Source organism: Macrotis lagotis, chromosome 2, assembly GCF_037893015.1.
Source record: "Macrotis lagotis isolate mMagLag1 chromosome 2, bilby.v1.9.chrom.fasta, whole genome shotgun sequence".
Taxonomy (NCBI): domain Eukaryota; kingdom Metazoa; phylum Chordata; class Mammalia; order Peramelemorphia; family Peramelidae; genus Macrotis; species Macrotis lagotis.
The window spans coordinates 28,042,784-28,061,749 of record NC_133659.1 but is presented as its reverse complement, the minus strand read 5'-3'; the positions used below and the strand labels follow the sequence as shown (position 1 = coordinate 28,061,749).

Here is an 18,966-nt window from a genome sequence, read left to right as displayed (position 1 = left end):
CAGATGGGCAGGAGGAGAAACTATAAAGAGCAGGGCCATGAAAACTCTCAGAGAAAAAAACATCCAGGGACAATCACCAAGTGTCAAATTGGGCAGCAGAAGACTGCAGAAGATATAGCCATTAAGAGATCACCAATAACTTTGGAGAGAGCAGTTTTTGGGAAGAAGTCAGATGGTGTAGTCACTGACTTAGAATCACAGTTGCCATTCCCTAAATCTTTCCTTGTCGTCTCTACCCTTTACCTCCCAAGGACACACATAAACCTAGGCACACAGGAAAAGCCGGCCAAATAAACAAGACTGCAAGTTGTGCTACAAACCTCCTTCCAAAATCCTCAGCTTTAGTAATGGGAATAGGTCAGGCTCTATAAAAAACTATCCGAAAGGTGCCGCTCTCTCTGTTTACCTGCTACCCTGGGAGAAGAGAAGCTGGTGCTCTCATGTCCGAGTTTTTGGCAGCAGCTGCTGCCTTCCTAGAACTGTGACTGCTCAACCATTTGCGCCACCAACTTTGTCAATACCAGGTGCCTCAATTTAACCCACCATGGACTTAGTACAAATGTAAAATTAGTTTTTTAACTTCCAAACTGCTATGACACATGAAAATCTAAAGTCTAATGGGTGACAAATGTTTTCTGGAGGGCATAGGGGGCCTTTCCCAAAGGGGTGTTTTCTCTGGGGAAACACCTGCAGAAGAGGGCTTAATGTAGCATTTTGGGCAAGTTCGTTTCCTGCTTTAGCTGTGAAGGATTTGCTAAAATGACTCTTCCTTTCCAACATTCTTTAGGGGCCTGTCATGTTTCTGACACTCTGAACAACTCAGGAACCACTTGAGGGGAATTTAAAACAAGTGGAAGGTTTTAATTTGGATCTGAAAAACATTCAGGCAGCTACTTTCAGAGCCACCGCTCAGGAAGAAAATACAATGGCAAGCCGCATTAGCCCCAAAGCCAGCCAGCTGATATTGCATAACGAGAAAGATAAACAGCCTTTGTCAGGCTCTCTGGTTAGTGAAAACAAGGCCTGGACAAGTTGGCCCAGCTGGGACACAGCAAATAAGTTTACAGTAATAAAATATGACAGACAAAGTTGAAGAAGAATGCTTGGCGATGACGGCTGGAGGAGCCCCACCCAGCCGAGGCTTGTCAGAAAGTGTTACTGTAATCCATGGAGAAGGCCCCACCTCAGGCCAGAGAGGAGAAGGTGCTGCTCAGCTGCAGCAGGTGGGCCCAGCCTCCTGCCAGTGGGGAATCAGGCCTCCCACCCTCTCAAGAGAGCTTGTGACACACTCAGCCTCTATTCCTGGGGTCAGTCAGATTGCTGTGGCCATGACACCTTTTCCTGGCACACTTCTCCCACTGATGACAATTCCACTCAAGTGGGGCATCCACACATGTAATCCCAGTCTGATCTCCCTTCTACAAGGTAAACTCCAAGAAGGTAGCTCAGCTCTCTGGACACTGGAAGTTGTAAATGTTTTTAAATGATGAAAAATCTTTCTGTCATTCTCAAGAAGTCAAATTCCACTGTTTACCATCAAAAATGCTATTCAACTAATTCCTGCAGGGTGTCTTGCTTGATTGGTTCAGTCAGTAACAAAGTCATTTGGGATGCTTATCATGCATTTGTGACCACTTCCAACACCTCCACCACGGAGGGACCGAATGCCACGAGAACAGATCCCACAGCAAATCTAACTGAGCTAGCCACTTCCTTTCCTCCCCGACACATGCACTAAATGAATCTTAGTTGAACTGCATGTCCCTTCCAGGTGAGCTGGCAGGGTGCAGGAGACCTGCAGGTGCATCCTGGTTCCTTCATCACCTCTCTTCAGTTAACACAACTGTTAAGAAGAAGGTAGGAGGAAGCTGGGTCAAGTGATTCCTCCTTGAAGGTTCTCTGCTTTGGAAAAGGATACTGGAAAGAGTGTGTACACTGGGCAAGGAGCGACCTGGGCACAGGTTGTGAGGTGGGGTTCAAAGGTAATTTTAGGTTGTCCCCACACACCTAAATTCCCCCAACAGATTGAAGAAGAGTTGAAGATGATGGCCTACCTCTCTGGGGGGGGTCAGGAGCCCCTGGCAATGTGGGAGCCTTCCTTGCTCTGAAGCCTATGCCATGCTCACTCCCATCCATCTGGGCCTTAATCACAACCTACCCCATGGTGGTGTTTTTAGTCTAGTCTTATCCTTTGGTCTTGGCTGGGGTCATCCACCCTATTATAGAGATCTCAGCATCATCACCCCTCAGGAAATGGTTTCCAATAGTTGCTATGACCAGAAAAAAAAATTCCATCGCCCAGTGGTCATGGCTCTGACAGTGAGCAAACTTTGCTAAACATAGCTGGGCTGATCTTTAGTGGACAGGGGCAGACATACCTCCCTCCTTAGCAGAATGGGATGTTGCTGACAAAGGGTTCAGGTCCTAGGGCTATCACAGAGTCAAGAGGAGGCATCTGAAGAAGACCTTAAAGTTGAGGACTCATCTTTTGTGCACTTGTGTAAACACCTTCTCTCTCCAAAGCAGGGCTGGGGTCCTTCATAAATGATTGTTGCTACTGCTGCTGGTGGGATCGTGATTATGGTCACAGTGGAGATATCCAAATAAGAGCCTCCTCATCATCACTTGTCAGCAATGTTGCAGAGCAGAATCATTAGACCTATTGAGTCCATTGCCAGCTCAGAGCTGAAGGGGCTCTATTTAAAGCTCTACTGGGCAGTCACCACCCTCCCTGAAATCATCAGCCAGCCAAATTGGCTGAAAAGAAGAGCTCTGTACACTGGGTAGACCCCCATAATTGAGGGACAGGAAGTCAGAAGTGACAAAAAGAAGGTTGTCTTTGGGGTTGGGGACCAGTTTTCCTATCTGGCCTTGGGCACATCACTTAACCTCTCTGGGCCTGTTGTTGTTGCTTGACCTTTGTTCTTGAAGAAGACTACAACATCAGGGAAGTGATACCATGACAGGCATGTGATTTGGGTTTGAGTGAAGGGGGCTGTGCTATGTCACTAGCCCTACTGTCTCCTCTGGAGTTTTCTGGGTCCAGTCGTCAGATATGAATCAGGACAACTGGAGATGGTTCCAGCTGGATATGATGCAGTCAGGGTGAAGTGACTTGCTCAATATTACACAGGTAGTAAGTGTCAAATAACTGAGGATGGATTTGAACTCAGGTCCTCCTGACTCTAATGCTGTTGCTCTATCCTGTGCACTACCCACTGCCCCTGGACTCAAGTTATTCTATTAACAAAGGAAAAGGTTGGGGTGATCCCCGAATCAATGGCCTGGCCCTCTGCTAAGTATTGGAGGATTTCTCGGATTCCTTCAAGTTCTAAATTCTATGGCATTATGACCTTGAGGATTCTGGGCCTGAAAGAAAGAGAAAACTGAATTCTCAAGAGGATAATTCCATTCTCTGGAAGTGGCTGTTAGTGTGGAAGGTCTCCAATGTCTCCATAGAGGGTGGCACTATCCTGCAGTCCCACCATGGAGGTAGTCCAGGCAACACTATCTCTTAACTCTTGTGTTCTTTGTATCTTCAGAAGGATTTCAATTGTGAAAAATGCCTTTTTTATTTTTTGCCACATTCATATAAATTCTCCATCTAACCAAAAAGGATAGTCCTTATAGCACTGCTTGCCAGGGAAGGTTCTTTCTTTGTATTTGCAGGAAGTATGCTTCATGTATTTAAGAAGAGAAAGAGAAAGGACAAAAAAAAAGATTTCTTTGAAATGCTGACCTTTGTAAAGAAAGACATATGGCAGGGTTTGGGAAAAGAAAAGTCCTTTCAGCTTCTCTTTATGTGGTCTAGGATGAGTTATTCTTGTTATTAATATAACAGTAACAGAATCCAAGTTATAAGTCTTGTTTGCTATTGTAAGACACCACAAGAACCTGCCTATGGCTACATCTATTCAAGAAACAATGAGGAAAGAAGACAAGGAGGAAAAAAAGATGAGAGATATAAAACAGAGACAACAAAGAAGGTTTAGAAACAAAGATACACAAACTACATAGAAAACTACAAAGACAAGAGCTTCTTGATGTGGTGTTTGGGAAGAGGGCCCTTTCCATGCTGCTGGCATCTCTCTAACTGGGCTTAGAAGAGAGACCTGGTGAGTTTGATGGGTATAGTTACATTCAATTCAACAAACAGTAATTACATTCTATCTGTGAGCAGGGAGGCAACAAAACTTAGCTAGAACATCTTGTCCAAACTCATGAAGTTTAATAGGAGTAGATAACTACTGACAACTAAGAGGTCACTAGAGAAGCACAGACAATAGGCTTAGGAAAGCTATTAGTACTGGGGAAGGATCAGGGAAAGTTTCAGGGATCAGGTGCCTTTGGAATTTGTTGAGTAACATCAATGGATCTAAATACACCAGGAGACCAGCTGGGGAAGGATGCTTTGGCCCTAAGGGACAACAAGACAAAGCAAGGTAAGAGAGAGGAGATTATGTTTTTGAGATGATGTGAGTCCTGCAGATTTCCTATTTACACAAGGAAGTTCCCAAAAGACCATAACTCAGAGAGAGATGCTACCACCCTTACAATCTTGGATGGGACCCGGGAGGCCACTTGATGACCGCTGTATGAATACAAATGACCTGTAAAACCAGTTGTATGTGCTAGAAGGCTGCCAATGAGGTAAAGTGTGCTGCCTCTCCAGGTAAGGGACAGCTTAGACACTGCACTGAGCATACATTTAATTTCTGCAGCTTTTGCCCATTGCTCCAAGATCTTCTTTCTTGGCTAAAGAACAAGAAGTCCAATCTCTGATTCTCTAGCTGGTCATATTCAAGTGTCTGTAGGGTTGTCTTATCCCTTGTGAGTCTTCCCTTCAGATCCTTTTGAGTTCTTCCTCATTCTGGTCATCAACCTCTGGACAGCCACCAAGATTCTGCATAAAATATAATACCAAACCCCCAAGTTCAGGGGGATTTCCTTCTCCAACAGACTCAAAGTTCCTAGGCAGAGTCAGTCTTAGTTTTGTCTTTGTATCTCCAGAATGGAGCACAGGGCTAAGGCCTCCCCCTTCATGCAGTCTAAGATGACATTAGTTTGGTTGAACTACTAAATCTCGACACTGATTCATACTGAGCTTATTCCAGTCCAGCAAAACCCTTTGATCTGTTAGAGTTGTTCTGAAGTCAAACTTCTCCTTACTTTTATACAATCTGTTGTTAGAAACCAGGCCTACTGAGGTTTTATCATCCTCTGTCTTCATAGGAAAGTAGTCTGTCCAAGTCCTTGGTGCTGCCAAATGGTCAACAGTGGAAATGGATAGTTTTAGCAACGGCAAGGACATTAAAAGAAGGTAAGAGGCATAAACAGGTGCTTTGCTGCTCTACCCTAAGGACCCCTGAAACTTTCCTTCTGACTTGTAGCTGAAACCTGTATGTGTTTGCTCCTGCTTAATGGAGATGCCGCCAATAGGAACCTTCACAGAAAGGAAGCTGCCTGAGAGTAAGGGACGGACTTGCCTTACTCTTTGAATCCTGTATACAGCCGGCCCTTCATAAATGCTTTTCCATTCAATGGTTGAGTGTGTTGCCTATCTATCCCAGTTTTATATCATTCGCCTATCTGATTAACATGCTATCTCACCATATTTCCAAGATTAGGACCCATGATTTCACTGATACAGAGGACTCCTGGATGAGAAGCTTTCTCTTTCCAAGGCATATTGGGCCCAGCTCTGCAATATGGAGTCTTAGTGATCTGAAGCCTAGAGGGTTGAAATGACTTGGCAGGATGGATCAGAGGGGACCATCCTGCTTCCAAGGCCTCTCAGTCACTCCTACAAGTCTGACCAGGCCAATCAAATAAAACAATGTTAAAAAAAAACCTCAACTAAATACAGATAAAATAAGAGGTGGTACTATACTTGAGATTTCCTTTTAAGGTGACCTAGAAGCATCTTTTATTCAGACACTTTGGGTCTGACCATTCATTCAATCAATCTGGAATCTTCTAAACTGTACTAGCGTCTTGCTTATGAAATTTTTTTCTATAAAACAGTACGACAGATGCTTTGCTAAAATGTAGAAAGACTATAATAATCCTGTGCTCAATCAGATTAGTAAATATGTCAAAAAAAAGGAAAAAAGGATGACCTGGCATGACTTGTTCTTGCTGAAGCCAGACTGGCTATTTGGGATCATAATTGTTTTTGACACTATTCTTTTAATAATATGCTTAAGAATTTTTCAGGAGTCAAAATCAAGCTCACTGGGCAACAGTTCACAGACTCCATATTCTTGCCTTTTTAAAAATTGGGTCTCCAATTGCTAGTATCTCTCCCTTTCTCCATGGTCTTTTATGATGTTTTGGTTTTTAATATGACTAATTATGTTATTATTTTCCTAATGTCGAATCTTCTTTGCACCCCTGGTATAAATCCTGTTTGTTCATGAAGCATGATTTATTGGATAAATTGCTGCAGTTTGTTTGATAGGATTTAATTGAAAATTTCTGAGTTGATTAAAAATGATAATTGGCCTATAGTTTCTTTCTCTTTTATCTTGATCAGGTTCAAGCATTAGGACTGTATTTGTTTCCTACAAGGATTTTGGGAATTTACTTTCTCAATTTTTGAGATTAATTTGTTAAGTATGAGAACCTGACTACTCTTGAAAAGTTGTGACACAATGCTCCATTGAATTCACCAGAACTAGGAACTGTTCTCCAGACCCCAGTAGTTCCTTTACAGCTAGATTATTTTCTTTTCTGAGACTGGGTTATTTAGGATCTTTTCCTAATGGATAGGTCTTCTGTTGGCTTGAGTATTTTATATTTTTTGAAGGCACTACTCTATTTCTTATATTCTCCATGATCCTTTAAAGATCACTGACAATAGCTCAAGTAATTACATGTATCAGTTGTCTCAGTATCCTAGAATGCAATTCAGTCCACAGCAGTGACTCATCAATGACAGGTAGGTCTTAATATCTACCAACTCCTTACCCCCTTTTCTGCTCTCATTGATGTAAAAGTTCGTTCATTCTACTTTGCAAAGTATACAGTGGATATATTTTGTCTTCTTTTGGCCTCTATTATGTTATTTCTTTGAATTTCCACTAACCACCCCCAGCAAGTGGTCCCTGAATCTTTGCTCGAGAAGACCTCCAGTCTGGAATCATGGGTTTGAATTGTATGCAAACCTGGGCAGGTCCAATAAGTTCTGAGTTTTGGTTTCTTCATCTATAAAATGACAATAATGGTTTCTTATATCTCTCAAAGCTATTACAGGGAAAAAGAGTCAGTCAACCAGAATTTCTCCCTCTTGTGTGCCAGGTGTTGAGATATAAACCTGAAAGAACCTCATAAATGTGAACAAATGTTGTTGTATTGATGGTGGTGGCAATGAGGATGACTTGTACTGGAGCCAGTTCATTAGACTCTGGCCTAGTCCAGAGAGGAAGTTTTCCTTACACAAAGCCTAAATCTGCCTTCCTACCACTTCATTCTTTGCTCTCAGTCCTACCCTTTAGGAATAGATAAAACAACTGGAGAAGAGGAATAGCATCAAGTACAGGGTTCTCACATAAGGCTAACATTGCAGACATTTGTTGAATGAATGAATGGTTAATATACTGTATTAAAGTCCTGGGACTTGAGTTAGACTATTGTCTCTGACAGTGACACAGTTATTTGACCATGGATAAATTACTTGATATCTCAGTCCCAGCTGCCCTGTTTGTAAAACAGAGATGATAATACTTGTTCTTTTTATCTTATAAAGTCATGAGAGAGAAAATGTTTTATAATCAAATGTTCAAAGGAATTTATGATTTCAGATATTTGGGAGTGCCTTCCAACAACGTGGATCGAAATCAACTCTTATCCATATCTTCCTCTAAAAGCTTATTACATGGGGTCTACCATCATGTTGAAGGCTTTCCTTGCTTGTTTCCAAGTCTTTTTCTTAGCTTCTGCCACATGACAATACCATCTTCATTGTCCTTCAATTTGGCAACATTCTTTATTTCTGCTCTTCAGAGTTCCTCATGGATGATGTGTTGCAATCTGCTCACATAATCATTCTCTTGCCCTCTGAAGCTTCTCTTTAGGGAATCAATGATGTTCCAGGTCTTGTTGACATATTGTTACATTAATAAGGTATTGAAAAGATGGACTGTTATACTTATAAGATGCTTGAAGTCAGGCACAGTGCTTTGCAATTTCCATAAAAGCAGTCCAGTCTACTTTTTCTTTCTCAACTCTTGCCTTACTTACTGTCCATTTGTACTGGCAAACTCTATATAGAGTATCCATCTAAATGCATGCAAGATAAATTCTTTGTCCATTTGGTCTTTTTAGTGGTTTTGGAGAGGTCAACCTCCTTTAGATGATCACGGCTCTCTTCCATGAAACTCTGTGATATCTCTTTGGTCAGATATAATAAGCACAATATTATCCACAAATAGGAGCTCCTAGAAAATATCAGCAGCCACAGAGAATCTTTCCTCCACCCAGACTCTGCTGGATCTCCTCCATCACAATGGTGGCAAATCTACTGGATTATGTCTTGCCTGATGTTTATTATCAGAAGTTGTTCAGAGGTGGTGCTGCACACTATGAAGTAATATCAGTGTGAATTATTATCCCAACCACAGCAAACCTAAGAGAAGAGATCAAAGTCACATAAGAGTAGTAGGAGGTGAATAGTTCTGCTGAATTATCAGCGAGCCTCCAATCAGAAGCACTTTGGACATGCCAGCCACTGTGCTAAATGTTGTGAGGACTAAGCCCCCTCCCCCCAATAAAAGAACCCCAACAGAAACCCTGATGATCCCTGCTCTCAAGGAGCTCTCATTCTGATGCCAGAGAAGACGTGTCAATAACTAGATAGCAGAGTCGATGGGGTCACCTGGGAGGAGCAAGGCCTTCTTGTGGCTGAGGGATGAGGAAGGCCTTCTGCAGAAGCAGGGACTAGCAGGAGGAATAGCCAGTGTGAAAGCCAGGCAACAAGGTATGTTCCAGGGACATAAATGTAAGCCAAGAGAGCACTCCTATTTTAATGGGTGTTTTATGGAGGGGTGTGGTGGAATAGTCAGACAGCACCCAAATCTGGGAATTCAGGGGCAGAGCTGGGCATGGATGGAGATGCAGACAAATGGCTGAATAACAGCCTAGAGGCAGGTGCCACTGAACCTCAGAGCACAGGAGGGCAGTGGTAATGAAGAAGCCTGGAAGGGGTAGAAGGGGCCAGTGTATGGAGAGTTCAATGCTTTTGATTTGATCTTAGAGGTAAGAGGAAGTCACTAGAGAAGGTTGACAAGGTCAGAACCATGGCCTCTGAAGAAGAGTGGGGAGAGACGGGAGGAAGGAAATGACTGAAACGGTCAAGGCATGAAGATGAGGCCATGCCTGTGTGAGTGGAGAAAAGGGGACTTATGAAAGAGATTGTAAAAAGGTAAAAACAAAAAGATTTGACAATAGATTGGAAGGTGGGATAAGCGATATTGGAGAGTCAAGAAGGATGCCCAGACTTCCAGGTGGTGTCTCTGATATTAACAGGAAAATCTGGAAAGCATTAAAGGGAATGATGATAATGAGCTTACATCCTAACAATGATTCAACTATCAAAAGCAATTATCTTATCCATTAGCATAATAGTCTATAGAATATTCAAATTAAAAAATAATAAAAAGGACAGTAACTTGTCCCAGGACCATTTCCATCTGAGTTTGTTGAAATGGAAGAAAAAAGATGAGATGATAGTGGAAAAACATAGCCTTAAAGAGCTGATGGGATTCCTGATGTCCTCCATTGTAGTATCCTTACTTCCCAGAGGGAAAGATGGAGGTCTAGAGTAGGGAAATAGCTTACCCCCACCCCAGCTCACCCTCACCTCGTCAGACTCCAGGGTAGGCCCAGAAAATGACCTTTGACCCTTGTTGTGGTTCTCTCTCCTCAGTTCCTTCACTCTCATATCAAGCGCACTGAAGAGGCCTTTGAGCAGCTTTGGTAAATTGGGAAGAAGCTCAGGGAGTCTCAGGACTAAGACTCTTGCATGGGCCCTTCTCTGATAGCAGAAGTACTGGTGAGGGTACTGGGGGCACTGGTGTGGATGGATGCTCTGGATGTTAAATTTGAAGACACCGGGCCCCAAGCAGTCTTTCTTTCCCACTCTTTTCCTGATCATAACTGAATCACAATCTTACTATAATTTCCTTTTTAAAAAATGATCTAGGAGGAGACAGCTAGGTGTTGCAGTGGATAGAGTAGAGTGAAGTCTGGACAACCTGAGTTCAAACCCAGACTCAGACACTTAATAATTACCTAGCTGTGTGACCTTGGGCAAGCCACTGAAACCCACTGCCTTGCAAAAACAAAAACAAAAAAATTATCTAGGAAATTCAGAATTGTCAATGCAGGTCTTTTTTTGTCTTATATTCAGCTGATAATAGAGCTTCATGATCTAGAGAGTGTTCTTGCTCAGCACACTGCTGGCACATAGTAGGTCTTAATAAATGTTTACTGATTGATTAATACACAAAACAGTTCTCTAAACTTAAGAGCTTCTTTTGGATCTTTCACTTGTGACCTGCACAGTAACTTTCCAGAAGACACTTTCAGAGCAAACAGAAATCCTAACATCTTGAAACCAAAATGCAATCAAAAATTCAATTATATTGGGCCTTGGATTTTTCCCATAACCCTCATATTAAAATTTGTGCTCAGCATTAAAGGAATTAGAGTCAATTTCTTTACCAATGAGTTCTGGGGAACACAAATTACGAAGAAAGAGTGAACTGGGAAATCCCCATGCAAATAATGTGCATTCATATTCTCATACAACATAATCAGTAAATCTGGCACTAACGAGATACCCAATCGACGTGGCTGAGGAGCGAGCTTTGTGCATTACTGTCAATCAATGTCTCTAGACCAGGATAAAGGTAATCTGGGAAGGCAACACACCTATTATTACAAATTCCTAACTAAGAACAGTGCTTCATTACTTGAAAATGTCACTGTCAGTTGACAGAGTAACAGATAAACATCTTTCTACTATGTGCTTGACTGCCTCCATCACTGCATCAGTGAAACACAGACTTGTTTATTATGAACTTAAGGAACTTTATGCTTTTTGAAGGGCTCAACTCAGCTTTTGGCATTGTCTATCTGGGGCCAGGAGGCACAAATGACCTTGTTAGACTCACATGCCTTCACAGTCAAACAAAGATAATAACAGTGCCAGCAGGAAGGTAGGGCTACAAGTATCACCTGAGGAAGGGGTGTTAATTGTTATTGATTTTTCCATTTAATGTGCTTAGGCAGCTGATGGCATTAAAGATCTAGTGCTGTGTTTGGGGTTAGGAAGATCTGGGTTCAAATTTGACCCTGGACACTCTTTATTTGTGTGACCAAGGCAAACCAGACTCAATTTCCACTTTTATTAAGTAAAAATCCTAATAAGAGGATTACCCTCCTCACCTGCTGAGAGATTCAAATGAGATATTTGTGAAGCATTTAACACAGTGTCTGACATACGGCAGAATAAATTCCTGTTTCCTTTCTCCCTTCCTCTCTTCCTTCTTTCCAAAAACTACCATAATCCATATTCACCTGGATTCATTGAGAATCACAGTGTCATTTGTTGAACCTTTCCTCTCTGCTGAGAAACCATGTGATGGAGGATACAGAGCTGGCCTCAAAACCAGGAAGATCCTGTCACATCTTGGACTTTTCTGGAGTGAAGGGATGGATATAAGCCCCACACTTAAGAGCTGCTTTTGGGTCTCCTTTCCTCCTTGCCCCTTTTCTGCAGGGGTAGCCCTGTATCCAACAACCATTTTTCAGGGCACCCTAGCTCCCCATATCCTAGTCTGCCCATCACAGAGTCATCAAATATCAATGGAGTGCTCCCTTGGAGGAGTGATCCCTCAGTGATGCCCCTGATGGCTGGGCATGCAGACTGCTTCTTCCATGGTGGCTTATCCTTCTGAACAAGAGACTTGTAACTTCTTGGTTCTGCCCCTGGGGCCAAGAAGCACAAGGCAAGTTCCTTTTCCCCATGACAGGTCTGGAGGTAGGGATCCTATTCCCTCTAAGTCTTTTCTTCTCCAGATTAAATAGTCAAGCTTCCTAGTTTCATAGCAAGGAAAGGTTATGTTGTGATTTCTTATGACATTCTATAAAATGTTAGTAACATATTCATTTATGAACTCTAATGAGGCAGCACTGTGTGGTAGGAGAGCACTGGTCTGGAAGTCTGGACACTGTGTTCCAGGACTAGTGGTAAGTAACCCCTTATAAGCCTAAGTTTCTTGATTTGTGAACACCTTAGTTCTTATTGCTTCCCAATGGATCTGAGATCCTGTATGTGAATGTCCTTTTTGTAAGTCACTAATGTGAGTTGTTATTAAGATTGTAAACAAAAACTCTGAAAACAAAAATGCTATAACTTGAATAATTTTTCAGGTCTGTTTCTCCAGAGAACTCTACCTTATTAAGAACATTTAAACATTCCTGGGAGACAGATGGTCTTAGAATTCAGGAGAGCTACTGAATTCATTTAACAAACACTTATCAATTGCCTGTACCAATGCATGTTATAGAAGGTTTCAAAAATGTTTTCAGACTTAAAACATGCCAATTACAACATTTCTATTTCTGCAAAAGGAAAGGTAGGCATGGGAATGCATTCCTGAAGACATACAAATCAACAGTGTGCTGAAAAGGATCTAGCTGCTTGGGAGTTAATCTTGTTTAGCAGCTCTCAAGACATTCTCTCCACAAACAGCTAGACAGAGAAGCTCCATTAAGAATCCCAATCTTTGCTAGTACTGACATAAGAGAGTTCTGTTGATCTGGGTGCCCACCTTCACTATTGTCCATGTTGAGGCCTGCTGTAACCTTTGACCTTACCTCATCCTTGATGTCTTCCTGCTGTTGGGCCATGAAGATCTCCACAGCAGCCATTAGCCTCATCATGAGCTCGTCCACTGTTGTGTTACCTAGCAACACAAGAAGATTGCCAAACTTCACATTATTAAAGTTATTAAAAAATGGAAAGCAATTCTTGAATTAATCAGGAAGGAATAACTAGTATGGGGAAAAATTACAGATTAGAATGCTTAATATCTCATTAAAATATTTTAATTTGTCTTTTTATTGAGAAGTTTGACATGTTTTACAAGGGAGTGGTGATGGGCAACACTGGCTGATAAAATTCAAGAATTTATGGGTGATAGTTAGGAACATTCTGTCCATTAAAGTTCCATAAAAGATGTTTGATAATTAAGGACCAAAACTTATTTTCCCCAAGCCATCAAGGCAATGGTTACTTAAAGAAGCTAATGAACACACTGCCATTATTTTGGACATGCTTTTTTCTATTTACTATTGTTTGGGGGGAGAGGGGGGGTTGTTTCAGACTGGACGAGGGGGAGGGATCTTAGGCATCCACCACTCCAATCCCCTTGTTTGACAAGATCATTTCAGGCATCTGCAATTTTGTTGGTGGGAGAACTCTGTCCATAGATGTATACTGCAACCTACCTCCCCCCAAACATCTAAGTCTTCTTTTGGTGGAGTGGATGAAAGGCTAGATTTGAAGTCAGGAAGATATGGTTTCTCTCAGTCTCAGTTTTTTCTATAAAATGAGAGGATTGGGGTGGCTAGGTGGCACAGTGAATAAAGCACCGGCCCTGGAGTCAGGAGTACCTGGGTTCAAATCCGGTCTCAGACACTTAATAATTACCTAGCTGTGTGGCCTTGGGCAAGCCACTTAACCCCATTTGCCTGGCAAAAAACAAACAAACAAAAAAACAACAAACCTAAAAAAAATAAAATAAAATGAGAGGATTGAGCTCAATAGTCTCTAAGAGGGGTGGCTAGGTGGCGCAGTGGATAGAGTACTGGCCTTGGAGTCACGAGTACCTGAGTTCAAATCCGGTCTCAGACACTTAATGACCTAGCTGTGTGACCCCATTGCCTTGCAGAAACCAAAAAAAAAAAGTCTCTAAGAAGCTTTCTGCTAGGATCTATGACCCTATGTTGAATGAATTGCATAGGGAATATCAAATGCCAGATCTGAAACCAAGCTGTCTTAACTCCAAGTCCAGAACTCGATCTACCTTGAAAACCTAACTCATTTACAAAGGAGAAAATGGCACCACATGAAAGAAAAGTCAGTTTTCCAAATCAGAGGTGGAGCTCAATTCATCAGAGTCCAAACCTAGCAAGAGCTCCAAGTTATAAATCCTGCTCAAGAAGCAAAGCTATTATGTCTAATAGAGCTGTAATTAGGTCTCAGGTCCTCTGATGAGTTACAATTAAAACTTCTGAAACCAATAGTGTTACAAAACTATATATTGGGTTTTGGGGCAGCTAGGTGATAGAGTGGATAGCCCTGGAGTCAGTAGTACCTGAGTTCAAATCTGGCCTCAGACACTTAATAATCACCTAGCTGTGTGACCTTGGGCAAGTCACTTAACCCTTGCCAACCCCCCCCAACTATATTAGGTTTTGAAAACGTTTGCAAGATGCTTTCAAACTCAACATATCCAAAACAGAAGTCATTATCTGACTACCCAACCTCTTACTGTGGTGGACATCATCATCCTCCCAATCACCTAAGCCCATGATCTTGGTGACTTCCTTGACTCCTTATTCTCACTCACCCCACATAGTGAATCTGCTGGCTGTCAGATCTTGTCATTTCTACCTTCATATATCTGCTATATCCCCTTCTTTCCACCCACACAGGCACCAGCCCAGTTCAGGGCCTCATCACCTCTCAACTGGACTGATTCATCCTGCCTCTCTCCACTCCAAATCATACTCTGCTCAGCTATCAAAAGTGATTTTCCTCAGCATACGTCTGACTATGTCATCCTCCTTGTACCTCCTTGTTATCTCTAGGAGAAAATATAAGGTCCTTTATTTTTCCTGTAAAGCCTTTCACAACCTGACCCATTCCTACCTTTCAAGTCTTCTTATAACTTTAAGGTAGCAGCAGAACTGAGAGTTAAACCTAGATCCTCAGATTTTAAACCCATTACTTTCTCCAGATTGCCACCTTATTAAGGGCAGGTAATGGGGCTGTTTCTACCTTTTGTTCAGTTCGTATTAGATGATCTTGGCTTCTCTGCAACTGATGACATTGTTGGTCATCCTCTCTGTTTAAACACACTCTGCTCTGTATTTCTGTGTTGCTGTTCCACCTGGGGCATTTTCTTACCTGTTTGGTCTCAAGTCCCTTTTGCTGGCTCATCATACATATTAAGCCTCAGGAGGTTCTATCTTCTCTCTAACAGTACAAGCTAATTTAGGGAGGAAGGGACCTGACTTCATGTAGAAAGAGATGGCCATGACCAGTCACAATAAAGATGTTCTACCCTTGATATTTAACAACCATATTAGCTGTGTTTGTATCTTGCTCTGCTGCTGGCCTTTCTGAAAACTCCTTACATAAAACTTTATGGCTTGGAGCTGAAAAGGACATTTCTGATCAACCTGCTTTAGTTTTTCATTTTAGAGAGGGGGAAACTGAGCCCAAGTGACTTGTCCAGGGTCACACAGGTAGCTGTGGAGCTGAGAATTAAACCTAGATCCTCTGATTTTAGGCCCTGTACTTTCTCTAGTGTCCAAAGATTTCTCCTCCTGTTAGGATACCTTGATGTTAAGAGCATGTAGCATGGAGGCAAACAGAAGGGGGAAGGCCCAGGTTCTAGCACCAAATGTACTACAGTCTCAGGGACATGGCCCTGGACTGGAGGATGGTGTGAAGGTCTTACCTTGTATTACATTTAACACTTCATTCGATGAGCGCTTTCCCATGATGATGAGGAAAAGTGGAAACTGATCTGTCTTTTGAGTTCGAATGGTCTGAGCCACCACACTGCCAAAGTGTCTTGTGCACATCGTCAGAAACCTAACAGGAGACAGGAAACAGGAAGGTGACCCAGGGGATTTTCCTCAGCACCAAGATCAACTGTGCCATTCTGTGGGATCCTTGTGGGTACAAGGATGGTGGTCTGACAGAGAGACAAACTGCTAAAAAACCTGAGCCTAGATCAAACCTGGTTGGAATGAAAAAGACAACCAGCCCCATGGATCACTTGAGTCCATCCCATATCAATCAACTCTAAGGCCTCTGTATTTGCCCCAAAACAATAAGAATTTTTCTTTTCCCTTTTTCAGTTAATTAGTGCAAAAAACCTAAAAAAGGTTTCAAATGTCATCTTATTGTTCTAAGCATCAGGTTTTGGCCCAGAAATGTGCTAACATGTCCTCCTTCTTCAAATTCGAGCACTCGGTGTCTGAAGGGTGTTTTCTCTGGAAGCGGTGGCCTTCTCACTTCATACTTAGTACTAGGATAAAAACAATAATTCTAAGCTTTTGACCAAAAAAGCTCTGAGATATTAGCATAGTGAAGTCTAGCATTAGTATTCTTACCACGATCAGGAATAAATGAAAAAACTGATAAAGCTTCTCTCCTCCATTAGAGGACTGTTTGAAATTAGCATTTCTTTCAAGAGAAAAGGGTAGCTTATGATATGTTTTCAGATCCGATGGTAAAAAGTAAATGTCATAATAATAATGAATTATGAAAGACCAAATGCAAATACAGAATGCTTTAATAAGATCCAATTTAATAAAGTCTGTAAAAATAATGGACTTTTAATAACACGGGTCACAAAAGGCAAAACAGTGGAAATTCTGAGGGCTGGCCACTGGTACCGGCTTATTAATTCTTAATTATGTTCATGAAAGGCAACTTAAATCGTGTGTTTTCTTATGCCTTATGATAATATTTTAGGTAACAACTGCTCTGAAATGTATGTTCTGGCTGATGAGCAAAGTCCTGTCATCACATGAGCTAGATGGTAAATCTATTTAGAAAGACAAACGGCATTAAAATGCCATGTGCTCAGATTCATTGGAGACCCAAATTCACAACAGAATTGGCCCCTTTAATTCTTAAAGCCAATACTTTTCTTCTTGGGAATCTCATTCTCTGAATTCCTCATTCTGGGAAGTTTATGCTGAATTTCCCTCAAGGTCTATAACAGCAGAAGTCACCTCCTGAAGAGAGGATAACCACTGAGGCCATTAGCAAAATCATGAGATTTTGCTATTGTCAACTTTCACAATGGAAGTTTACCTTCATGGTACTTAGTTTGTTCAGTAATGTAAGTTTTAGATGTGTTTCTATTACAAACTTAGAAAGATCAGGAGTAGAAGAACCATTATTCCTATTTGAGAGATGAAGAAACTGAGGCCCAGAAATTCTACCTTTTCCATGATCATGTACAGAAGCTTTCCAGTCTTTTATTCCAGGCCCTAGCAAAATGCTTTGTTCACTCCTCTCTAATGCAATTGAGTCTGTAGTAATTGTTTAGATTGTTATACCTTTCTACTTGGACTCTTGGAAGACAAGTCTATGTCTTAACTGTGCATCTTCCCAGTGTTCTGCATGCAGCAGCAAGTAATAATGCCTATTCAATGTATCTCTTCACAGAATCAATTTTTAGGGACCTTAGGGGCCATTGAGCCTAGGTCTTCATCTAGCTTTTGCAAAAGGACTTCCAGGGGTGGTAATTCAGTGTCTTCTGGAGTAGTCCTTTCCCTTTTTGATTGGCTTGAAGCATTAATTAACTTTCCCTATAGTGAGTCACTGGAATCTTTTTCCTAGTGTCTTCTGGGACCAAGAAGAACAAGGTTCCCCCTTTTCCAAGGGATGGCTCTTTAGATAACAGAAGAGAGTTCCCACTTCCTCACAATTTTCCAGGATAAGTAAATGTTCCCAGTTCATTCAAATATGCAATGACACTGTTGGAAGCAACTAAATGTCAGGCCTCAAAGAAATTTCTTACCTCAAGATCCTACAATTCCATTGCTGGTATCCTGGCAATTCAGGGACTCCATGAAAACTATCAGAGATATTCTGATGAGCTATACTCCAGGGGTATAAACTTCGAGACCAAATTCCCCTTGACTATGACAAGGGGAGATGTAAGGATAGCAAGACTAAAGACTGCAGGCTACTTTTTTTCCTCCCTTCCTCCGAAGTGAATCCTGCCTTGACCATGATCTGAACATTTTGTGAATACTGGAATTAAAAAAAATATCAAAGACAGCTAGAAGGCCATTTCCAGGGACCAGGAGAAAATGAGAACATGCTGCTTTCACACAGAAAGCATATATCTCTCACAGTCTCTGATCATCCCAGAATCCACTGCCCAAGAGACAGGATAGCCTCACTGATCAGGGTACCACTAATGAGGACAATGATGACAAAAAGTCAGACTAGTTTGGTGCTTTCAGGTATCAATTCCAAATCAATTTGAATCAGTTTAGTTCTACAATTTGTTTTATTACATACATTCAATCAAATATTAAGCACCATGCTGTGCTCAGAATCCTTTGTGAAAGGAAGATACACAGAGATAACCATGGGAGGGTGCGAGGTACATTAAAGGCAGCAGAGAGATCTCAAGTCAAGTGCTGTTAGGGGAAGTGGGGAAGTGGAGGCAGTCATCAACAGAGGAAGGTTTCCTGGTAGAGGTGTCTTTTGAGCTTAATATTCAAGACTGGGAAGGAATATAAGAAGTGACAAGGTCCAGCAGTGAAGTTATGACAGACTACATATTCCTTTCCACTCTTATCATAATTTTTGAATAGTTATCTTCCTTCCAGGAAAAAGGAGAAAGATATGTCATTTTGGTTTGAGACATGAGCTACTCTAAGAACTTCAGCTGGATGGATGGATCCTTTCTGGAGGGTTCAAAGAAAGACATTGGAGGATCATCACACAGGATGAGGAGGAGAGGAGGATGTGATTCTTTACCGGGGTGGTGGGGGTCGGGGGAATGCAAGATGTTATATCTCCATTTAAACAAATGAGTTGACAGAGGTTACTTGAGTTAAGTCACTTCCTTTCTAGGAAGCATGATGCAGGATAATACCTGTGACCTGGGGTCAAAAGCCTTAACTCAAAGCTTC

General features: G+C 41.7%; 1 protein-coding gene across 1 annotated transcript in view; it reads right to left on the bottom strand.

The window, feature by feature from the left end:
• The window catches only part of FAF1 (Fas associated factor 1), a 319,384-nt gene that overhangs the window by 59,028 nt on the left and 241,390 nt on the right, over positions 1-18,966 (bottom strand). Inside the window, exons 12-13 of the mRNA XM_074221481.1 lie at positions 15,756-15,892; positions 12,883-12,971 (exon numbers count right to left, since the gene is read on the bottom strand). Coding sequence (XP_074077582.1) covers positions 12,883-12,971; positions 15,756-15,892 — 226 coding nt within the window. The remainder of the gene's footprint in view (positions 1-12,882; positions 12,972-15,755; positions 15,893-18,966) is intronic.